This window comes from Nicotiana sylvestris, chromosome 5 (genome assembly GCF_000393655.2).
Source record: "Nicotiana sylvestris chromosome 5, ASM39365v2, whole genome shotgun sequence".
Classification (NCBI taxonomy): domain Eukaryota; kingdom Viridiplantae; phylum Streptophyta; class Magnoliopsida; order Solanales; family Solanaceae; genus Nicotiana; species Nicotiana sylvestris.
Window position 1 is genome coordinate 90,035,121 of NC_091061.1, and position 11,453 is coordinate 90,046,573.

Genomic DNA, 11,453 nt, shown 5'->3' on the forward strand with positions numbered 1-11,453 from the left:
CGCCCACTGTGGGGCCGAGACAGCGGTGTAATTAAATTGATCTTTGTCTTTTGTACTAACGTACTTTGATTGTTTTGTCTTAGAAAAGAAAAACCATAAGAAATGATAGATAACACCATTAACAACACGCATTACCCCGAGATTCACGGAGATCAACCTCGCTTCGAGGACTCAATCAGTGTTACTCGTAAGGAGGAGAATGACGCTATTTTGCGGGTAAATAACAACCTAATAGACATCCCAGGATTCTGTTTTCCAAAGAATCTATCCATTCTCATGTGAGATTTATATAGTGAAGAGAAGGCTGAAGGTAGTGGCTGGTTATAAAATGATGGTTTCAATAAAAACGAGATTCCTTAGCTTTCTTCAAAGAAAGCAGCAGTGGAGGCATCTAGTTGTTTCTTTGATGGAGATTGCAGAGCTAGATTTTAGGTAAATAAAAAGAGGGTTAAACTCCTTTATATTATTTTAATTATGTCTGCATGCTTGATACAAAGGAAGAGAGAAAGGAGAAGAAATAATCAGAAAAAAGACCGAAAATGTGGAAGAAAAAGAAAAAGAAAAGGAAAGAGCCAAATTCATCAAAAGAAACCCACCATAAAGCTATGGGATGGAAACGTACGGGAGAAAGGGATATGGGATTGGTGTTCCTTGAGACCAATCTTATCATTGTATCTTCGAAAATGGGCACTTGAACAAATGAACACGATGCAGAAAGAAAGTGATGAAAATAATCGCAAAAGAAAACCAAAATAATTTTTAAAAAAGAAGAAAAATAACGTGGAATTAATGTGGCAACGTGTGGGATACATTGTCCTGGCTTATATCTGGTTATTAGTATCCAGAGTAATAATAATTTCACTTAGAATTAATTTAGGAGGGTCATTGGACCCCCGCAAGCAAAGTAGAAGGGTGTATCTGGCAAAGCGCGACAAGTCCAAGAGGGTAATTATGTATTATACCATATAATTATACATAGAGGCTGATTGTCACCAAGTCTAAACCACTACACAGTGTCCATATCTTTTCATGCATGAATATTTAAGCTAATCACAGTGCAAGCATTGTTGAATTTGATGTCATCCGATCCCATTTGCACGTCGAATACAATATTATGGTAAAAATTAATACCAAATTATATTAATTTATTATGGTTAAATAATTTTATTAGGTGAAAATATATATATTAAATCATGACTAAGCAAAATAAGACTATTTACAAACACATGTCATGCACCTATTATTTTGGTTTAAATATCTGGTGCGGTAAGAATTCTTGTACAACTTGGTCGGCTTGTAACTTTATGGAAGAATTTTAACAATTATTATTGGAGTTTAGCCAGCTTTTATATTGTATTGGCAAAGTAGCCCCTAATATGTTTAAATGAGCCCCTAATACGTTTAAATGAGAGTAACTTGACGTTTTTGCCCCCAACTAAAATACGAAACACAACTCCAGTAATTGATACTAGAGTTCAAAAACTTGTTGAATTTTCAAGCCCCATGGACGATTAGCTTTATGATAGCACCCAATTGGTTCGATCTATGATTTATCATTCATGGACGTTCAAACTTTTATAAGTTTAAAACCAAGCAATGATTCATAACCTTCAAATTTTTATATTCTAAGAGTCAAAATTTGTTCAAGTTTCAAAACCCAGCAACCGTTCCTAAATTTTAAAGCTATGTCAATTTAAACTTTAGAAATGATTCCTGAAGTTCAAATATTTACTATAGAAAACTCCAACTGGTACTTTGGCAGACGATTAGTATTCAAGACGAAGTTTTCTTCGAAATGCAAATTCTCGTCAAACCCCAACTGGTACTTTGGCAGACGATTCGTATTCAAGACGAAGTTTTCTTCGAAATGCAAATTCTCGTCAAACCCCAACTGGTACTTTGGCAGACGATTAGTATTCAAGACGAAGTTTTCTTCGAAATGCAAATTCTCGTCAAACCCCAACTGGTACTTTGGCAGACGATTATATTCAAGACGAAGTTTTCTTCGAAATGCAAATTCTCGTCAAACCCCTGTTGCGGAAGCCAAATGTATATAGTGTGAATAAGTCACAACTACTATACCAAAAATTATGACAGCCACCAAATAATAAATAAGACAATAAAACAACAATAAAGGAAACACCAGAATTTACGAGGTTCGGCTAATTTTGCCTACTCCTCGGACACAACCAATATTTTATTCCACTCCAAAAATACAAGTGAAATAATACTAAAGAGAGAAGATACAAATGCCTTAAACAGATGAGAAGGCAAATGAGAGGTGTGTCTCAATCCTAAACATTAGGCCTTCTTTTATAGGGGAAAAATCCCCTCCAAACTTAACTCCCAACCAATGTGGGACTTTGGCATTTTGCCAAACTTCAACAAATCTCCACCTTGGCAAAATTCCACATTTTCAATTCTCTCTCAATAACAAATTTTGGTTGTGTCTTCATCTTCAATCTTCAGTGTTCAACAATGTTGATCAAATCCAAACAATGTTGAAACTTGACCGCAGTCACCACCTTTGTCAGCATATCAGCAGGATTCTCTGTAGTATGAATTTTCTTCACCGTGACTCCACCTTCTTCTATGATTTCTCGTACGAAATGATACCGAACATCAATGTGCTTCGTCCTTGCATGATAAACTTGGTTCTTCGCTAATTGAATAGCACTTTGACTATCACAAAAAATTGTGATACCCTTTTGTTCAACACCAAGCTCCTTTAGCAATCCTTGAAGCCAAATTGCCTCTTTCACAGCATCTGTAATAGCCATGTACTCTGCCTCTGTTGTAGACAAAGCAACTGTTGACTGCAAAGTAGACTTCCAACTAACTGGTGCCTTTGCAAAAGTAAACACATAACCAGTAGTTGATCTTCGTTTGTCCATATCACCCGCAAAATCTGAGTCACAATATCCAACTACAGACTGATTGTCTTCCTGCTCAAAAACTAACCCGACATCTACAGTATTATGAATATACCGTAGAATCCACTTCACAGCTTGCCAATGCTCCTTCCCTGGATTGTGCATATATCTGCTAATAACTCCAACAGCTTGTGAAATGTCAGGCCTTGTGCAAACCATTGCATACATCAAGCTACCAACAACATTTGCGTATGGTACCTTTGACATATACTCTCGTTCAGCTTCATCCATTGGCGACATAGTAGTACTTAGCTTAAAATGGGAAGCAAGTGGAGTACTAACTGGCTTAGTCTTGTCATCTATGCCAAAACGTTGAAGTACTCTCTTCAAATATTCCTTTTGAGATAAACAGAGTTTCTTTGAACGTCTATCTCTAATTATCTCCATGCCAAGAATTTTCTTTGCCTCACCCAAATCCTTCATCTCGAACTCCTTCTTCAGTTGAATCTTCAACTTATCAATTTCTTCCAAATTCTTGGAAGCTATCAACATATCATCAACATATAGGAGAAGATATACAAAGGAACCATCTTTAAGCTTGTGCAAATACACACAATGATCGTATTTGCTTCTCTTGTACCCTTGCCGCAACATAAACTCGTCAAATCGCTTGTACCATTGTCTAGAAGATTGTTTCAATCCGTACAACGATTTTTCAAGTTTGCACACCATATTTTCTTTTCCAGCAACTTTGAATCCTTCTGGCTGAGTCATGTAGATTTCCTCCTCCAAGTTTCCATGTAAAAACGCAGTTTTTACATCCATCTGAACTAGTTCCAAATCCAATTGTGCTACCAAAGCCAACATAATTCTAATGGAGGAATGTTTTACAACTGGAGAAAACACTTCATTGTAATCAATTCCCTCCTTTTGAGCATATCCTTTGGCCACCAATCTTGCTTTGTAGCGAACATCTAATTGGTTAGGAAATCCTTCTTTCTTTGCAAATACCCATTTGCACCCAATTGCTTTCTTTCCCTTCGGGAGATTGGCCAATCTCCATGTATGATTCTGATGAAGGGACTGTATTTCATCATTCATGGCAATCCTCCACTTATCTTCTTCTGAACTTTGGACAGCGTCTTTGTAAGTAGTAGGAACATCATCAGCTACAATTGAGGTTGCACAAGCAACCGTCTCTATGAGACGAACAGGTTTCGTTATTGTTCTTTTTGGCCTGCTGGTTGCTATTGATTCAAGTTGTTGTTGAGATTCCTGAGTTGGAATCTCCTCTACTGGCTCTCCTTCCAGAGGGTAATTTTCATTTGTTTCCTCCTCTGCTTCTTGTGTAGGAAAAATAAATTTTCCCTCAAACTCCACCTGCTTAGAAGCACCTTCATTTTGTTTGGTATCTTCTGTTACCTTATTTACCATAGCAAATTCATCAAAGGTAACATCTCTGCTGAACATTACTTTCTTTGTCATAGGACACCATAAGCGATATCCTTTGACTCCAGAAGTAATTCCCATAAAAATAGCCTTCTTTGCCCTTGGATCCAATTTTGACTCCGTCACATGATAATATGCAGTTGAGCCAAACACGTGCAAAGAGTTATAATCTACAGCAGGTTTTCCGTACCATTTTTCAAATGGTGTTTTGCCATCAATAGCAGCAGATGGTAGACGATTAATGAGGTGGCATGCATATGTAATTGCCTCAGCCCAAAATTCTTTGCCCAAGCCAGCATTGGACAACATACACCGTACCTTCTCCAGCAAGGTCCGGTTCATACGTTCTGCCACTCCATTCTGTTGTGGTGTATGTCTAACAGTGAAGTGTCGGATGATGCCATCATTTTCACAGACCTTATTGAAATGATCATTTTTGTATTCACCTCCATTGTCTGTGCGAATACACTTGATTCTCCTGCCTGTCTGATTCTCCACCATCATCTTCCATTTGAGAAAAATTCCCAACACTTCATCTTTGCTCTTCATTGTATACACCCATACTCTTCGGGAAAAATCATCAACAAAGGTTACAAAATAGTGCTTCCCACCCAATGAAGGTGTTTTGGAAGGACCCCAAACATCAGAGTGTACATAATCCAAAATGCCTTTAGTATTATGGATCGCTGTACCAAATTTAACCCTTGTCTGTTTCCCTTTAACACAATGCTCACAAAACTCCAAGTTGCAAGCCTTTACTCCTTTTAACAATCCTTGATCTGATAGAGTTTTCAAGGATTTTCCTCCAGCATGTCCCAAGCGCATGTGCCATAGCTTGGTTGCTTCTGCCTCTTTGTCGTCACTGGATGTTACTGTCGCTGTCCCAATAACTGTACTGCCACGATAGCGGTACATATTATTATTCTTCCGATTAGCCTTCATTACCACTAGTGCACCGGAGCATACTCTCATCACTCCATTTTCTGCAATGATTTTGAACCCTTTTGATTCTAGGGCTCCCACAGAGATGAGATTCTTCTTCAAATCCGGTACATATCGAACATCTATCAATGTTCTGATCATTCCATCATGGTTCCTTAATCGTATTGAACCAATGCCATATGAGGTAAGAGGGCTGTTATCCGCTGTGTGGATGACTCCATATTCTCCTTCTTGAAATTCCACGAACCAGTCCCTATTGGGACACATATGATAGCTACAAGCCGAGTCCATCAACCATATGTCTGATGATGTTGATGACTCTGTTGTAACTAATGAGAAGTCTGAATCATCACAATCAGCTACATTTGAATCCATAATGGCCTTTCCATTGTTATGTTTGGCCTTATTCTTCAACTTCGGACAGTCTTTCTTCCAGTGCCCTTTTTCTCGACAAAAGGCACATTCATCTTTGCTGGGTCTGGATCTTGACTTGGATCTTCCCTTCTTTGTCCTCGTTTGATTTTGAGGACGACCCCTCACAAACAGTGCTTCTCCTTCTCCGCCCTTCTGTTTTTCTCGCTTTCTTTGTTCATAGCTGTACAAAGCTGAACAAACTTCTCTGAGAGAAATTTCGTCATTTCCATGGAGTAGAGTAGTTTCAAGGTGCTCGTACTCATCAGGAAGTGACGCCAACAACATTAAGGCCAAGTCACCATCATCATAAGTTGTATCCATATTTTGCAAATTTGTGACCAACTTATTGAAACTGGTGATATGTTCATTCATCGTGGTACCAGGAACATAGGTGAAGTGAAACAGTCTCTTCTTCATGTACAATTTATTTTGACTGTTTTTCTTCAAAAATTTATCCTCCAGTGCTTTCCATAATTTACTTGCAGAAGTTTCCTTTGTGTATGGATATTTCTGCTCTCTAGCAAGGTAGGATCGAATGGTACCGCAAGCAACACGGTTGATAATTCTCCAATCTTCTTCTCCAATAACATCTGGTTTCTTTTCTTCAATGGCCAGATCTAGCCCTTGTTGAAAAAGGACATCTAGAACCTCGCCTTGCCACATCCCAAAATGTCCGGACCCGTCAAAAATTTCTACCGCAAATTTCGCATTTGACACAATTCTTGTCATAAGCGAAGATGCCAATGATGACGTATTGTTGACACTTGATGTAGATTCTTCTTGTTTATTGTCTCCCATATTTGACACAAATATTATTTAATAGCTGACGACACAAATCAAGATTATTTCCTTTCTGATGTAGAAGATCAGACTAAGCTGCAACTACAGAGCATACTCAGACAGAACCTTGACTCAGTTACCAAGATAAATCTTTTCTGATGTGGAAGATCAGACTATGCTGCAACCACAGAGCATACTTAGACAGTACCTTGGCTCTGATACCAATTGTTGCGGAAGCCAAATGTATATAGTGTGAATAAGTCACAACTACTATACCAAAAATTATGACAGCCACCAAATAATAAATAAGACAATAAAACAACAATAAAGGAAACACCAGAATTTACGAGGTTCGGCTAATTTTGCCTACTCCTCGGACACAACCAATATTTTATTCCACTCCAAAAATACAAGTGAAATAATACTAAAGAGAGAAGATACAAATGCCTTAAACAGATGAGAAGGCAAATGAGAGGTGTGTCTCAATCCTAAACATTAGGCCTTCTTTTATAGGGGAAAAATCCCCTCCAAACTTAACTCCCAACCAATGTGGGACTTTGGCATTTTGCCAAACTTCAACAAATCTCCACCTTGGCAATTTGGCAGACGATTAGTATTCAAGACGAAGTTTTCTTCGAAATGCAAATTCTCGTCAAACCCCAACTGGTACTTTGGCAGACGATTAGTATTCAAGACGAAGTTTTCTTCGAAATGCAAATTCTCGTCAAACCCCAACTGGTAATTTGGCAGACGATTAGTATTCAAGATGAAGTTTTCTTCGAAATGCAAATTCGTCAAACCACAACTTTTGCAAATTATTTTCTGCTAACGACAGAGGGTTGCAAGTCATTAAAGTATTAGGTATTGACGAATAATTCAGTAGCAATGAATTGAGCACACAACCTTTTGTTTCGAAACTTTGACTTAATTGTGACTTTTTTTTTTTTTTTTTTTGGTAACAACTGTACATATTCCTCCTGACTCATGAGGTGATCATGTATCTATCTTGAGCTTGCATCAATCCTTTGAGGGAATTGAGTTTCCTCCAACACCAACTACTGTCTGTTGGAGGTATGTGTGTCCATATATTCTGTTTTGTTTTCATATAAACACCATGGACCTATTTTACCCATAATAATTCTCTGCTCATTTTCAATAACTTATCTACCTCTTTTAGCACATTTTTGGGTAAAATGACCAGAAGCTATGTATAGAAAATAATAATGCATTAACTACTTGTAAATGATACTTAGTTGCTTTGAGTATGTGACATTGATCCTTTGTCTTATCTTCCCAACCAACATAGGGGGAAGAGGCATGCGATTGTTCTTAAAAAGCTCTTTTAACGTTGTCCATTAAATTCGCTCTGTTTTTAAGACTTCAGAGAACTAATTTCCTATGAGAATAATCATGCCCTCAGTTTGCTCTATTTTACAAACAAATGATGTATACGAAATGAATGTCTCTCAACTTCCTTAGGTGGAAAGAATCATACTCTCATATCCGAAAAAAACTCCAGAAAAACCCGAAATGAAAAAGAAAAATACTCCATGAAATAACGTACTTAGATAAAATTATATTGGGTACTGTTCATTGAGTTATTCAAAGCAAAACAATCATTGTCATCGTTACATACATAATATCTCAGAAAAAAGAAGAAGAAGCGTTACGTACATATTATGATTTTAACAATTTATTAGAAAGCATTAACATATAGAGTCATTCATAAACTTGAGAGATGAAAATTAAATTAAAGGGGAGCATAAGCACCACATTCCTTCCAAAGCTTGTCACTATTTTCCCAAACCTCAGTTTTATTCACTCCCTTCAACTCAGGACTGTCAAGAGTAGACTCCACAATAATGTTATGACATTTTCTCCCCAGTATCAAAAGCTGGCCACAACACTCTTCTACATCGCTATACTTTCCACTATCAAATATCCTGTTGAAAATGATCACTCCACAGTCGTCCGAAATCTTTTCCAAACATTCTCCCACTTGTGTGTGAAATCCAGGGTACGGCTCAGGTGCCAACGTTTGTTTATTATTAGGACCAGGAACTGAATATAGCGAAGAATCATATGATTCTTCGTCGTAGTTGGATTCCGATTGATCATAACCAATAACATCCGTTTCTAGCAGATCAACATCATTGTCCAAGTCTTCTTCAATGGCTAGTGCTATTGGTGTCACAAGAAGAAACATGGAAACTGCGGCAATTACTACAAGTCTCACCAGCTTTGCCATCTTGCGTCTTTAAGAAAAATATTGGAATGGAGGAGAATTTGTAAGTAAATATATTTAATAGAAAAGGAGTTAGGGGGAATTAATGAAGCAAAATAGTAGTAACGTCTTAAAGTTGAAAATGAAGAATAAATGTGTCGTTAGTTTCTCATAATTTCACTTCACGTTAAATGAATTCAGACAATTTTTTAGAAACCATCTACGTGGCCCCTCCCATCCCAGGAAATATATTTATCTAATTTCTCAGAGTTTTGCCTTTTGCCTTTTATTTTAATACATACAATATTGTCAATTATTAAAATCAGAAACAATTAAGGTTTAATTGTAGTTCTAAGAAGAAATGAACCGTTTCAAAATTATCCGAAACCCAGGTGTTATGAACAAAAATCTTCACGATTTTCAGTTCGTCCAAACAATTAAAGGCTTGATTACATTACAGCTCTCTAATAATTAATTAAAAAAAAAAGGTGAAAAAGAACCGTTTCAAAATCATATAGGCATCTAATAAACCATCGTGCCTCTTCGGGATCCACCATTTAATGTCCGGCTCTTTGAGATTTGTTCAAAGATTGAGCAATTCCTTTGTCTCTATATTACATGCACATATTCAGTGTATATAAGCAATCTGGCCATCGTTTTCTTCCCTTTAGACTGTTGTATGATCCACTGGAAACGACGTTGATGAAGCCAACTTTGTTGTATCTCTGCACCCATCTCAAAAGTGTGCTCCATAGTACGTAGGTTAGATAAAAGGACATCCTCAAAATAACTGATCTTTGGTCTCAGTACTATTTTGACAAAGCACATATACATGCAGTGTTCACAATTAAGCCCAGTATGATTGAATACCAAAAAAGATAGTTTGCACCAGTTGAAGTGATCTACCAGCAAATGTTTTTTTTTTTTTTTACTGTTTTAGAGGAGATTTTTGCTACTATTATTTTCTCAATCAAGGATTGCCATTGCACCATAGTAAAATTCTGTCCAGAGGGACACCTAGATGCTTAAATGGATGATACCTAGATGATAAAATTGATTTTGGCAATGGAATTCTGCTAGCAGGACATTTGTGAACTTCTGTTACAGAACTGGGGACAAAGTGCAGAGATATCAGCCCAGAATTAAGACTCTCACGCACATAGTGACAATCAATTTCGAGATGCTTTGTCCTTTCATGGAAGACTGGATTCTTGGCAATGTGTAAAGCAACAAGGTTGTCATAATAGATGGGAGCAGGAGCAGAAACATGTAAACCAAGATCACCCAGTACCCTGGCCAACCATGAGACCTCTGCAACCACCTTTCTGAGAGCCCTGTATTCAGCTTCAGCAGAGGACAATGAAACAATGAGTTGCTTCTTGCTTTTCCAAGAGATTGGGGAACCACCAAGTGTAATATAAAAACCAGAAACAGACCTTCTTGACTTAGCATAGGCAGCTCAGTCAAAGTCAGAGTAGGCCTTGATAGAAACATCAAAAGAGGAAGAGAGAGAATCCCTAAAGCAGAAGCATTAGATAGATACCTCAGCACATGAAGTGCAACAAGCATATGAGAAACTTGAGGAGCTTGAAGAAACTGACTTAGATGTTGAACACAAAAAGATATATCCGGCCTTGTGTGTTGGAGAAAGTTGAGCTTGCCAATAATTCTCCTATAGGTGATGGGATCAGTCAAGGGGGCATCCATATCAGCATATAACTTGACAGAAGTATCAAGAGGAGTCACAACAGGGGAAATTTTTTGGCAATGGAATTCTGCTAGCAGGACATTTGTGAACCTCTGTTAACTGATGATGTAGCCTTCAGGACATTTAGTGACTTCCAAACTAAGGAAATAATGGATTGTCCCCAAATCCTTTATCTTAAATTGTTGGTCAAGGAATAGTTTAACACTGTCTAATTCAACAACATCATCCCCATCTAGTAAAATATCATCAACATACACAGCTAGGACTGTAAGAGAAAGTAGAGGTAGACTTTGTGAACAAGGAATAGTCATTCATGCTAGAAATGTAGCCTCTTGTAGACAAAGCCTCAGCCAATTTAGAAAACCATTGTCTGGATGCTTGCTTGAGGCCATATAGAGATTTTTTGAGCTTGCAAACCAAAGGGAATGGAGAAGAATCAGTAGGGGAAACCTGTATCCCAGGTGAAACCTTTATGTAAACTTCCTCATGTAGAATACCATGGAGGAAGGCATTATTAACATCAAGTTGATAGACAATCCAGTTTCTCTTTATAGCAAGAGATAGAAGACATTTGATAGTAGTGAACTTGACAACTGGGGCAATTCCCTCCTTCCGAGTATCACCCTTAATGACCAACCTTGCCTTGTACCTCTCAACAGAACCATCAAATTTCTGTTTGATTTTATACACCCACTTGAAAGGGATAGCCTTTTTGTTAGAGGGAAGATGTACAATATCCTAGGTGTTGTTAGCCTCTAATGCTTGAAACGCCTTTAGCATGACCTCCTGCCAAGAAGGTTTGGAAGCAGCCTGTTGATAGTCTGAGGCTCATGCAAGTGCAATTCTGTGGTGGACATGTTAGAAGTAGTAGATACAGGGGCAGAACAGATATAGTCTTCCAGATGAGGAGGTGGATGTGACACTCTAAGGGACTTTCTAAGAGGAGGAATAGATGGAGGAAGATAGGAGGTATATGCAGCAGAAGATGGTGGTAAAGAAGCTGGAACATCACTAGGAGGAGAAGGAGAGGAAGAAATAGGAGATGAAACAGCAGGAGGAAAAG

At 37.8% G+C, this 11,453-nt stretch overlaps 1 protein-coding gene across 1 annotated transcript; it reads right to left on the reverse strand.

Annotated features, from left to right (window-relative positions):
* Positions 1 to 8,110: 8,110 nt before the first annotated feature.
* Positions 8,111 to 10,389, reverse strand: LOC104210577 (uncharacterized). Its single transcript, XM_070174518.1, has 2 exons — positions 10,226 to 10,389; positions 8,111 to 8,713 (listed from the first exon to the last, which is right to left on the reverse strand). Exons 1-2 carry the CDS (start codon positions 10,387 to 10,389, stop codon positions 8,209 to 8,211), a joined length of 669 nt encoding a protein of 222 aa, XP_070030619.1. The 3' UTR covers positions 8,111 to 8,208.
* Between the last annotated feature and the right edge of the window lie 1,064 nt (positions 10,390 to 11,453).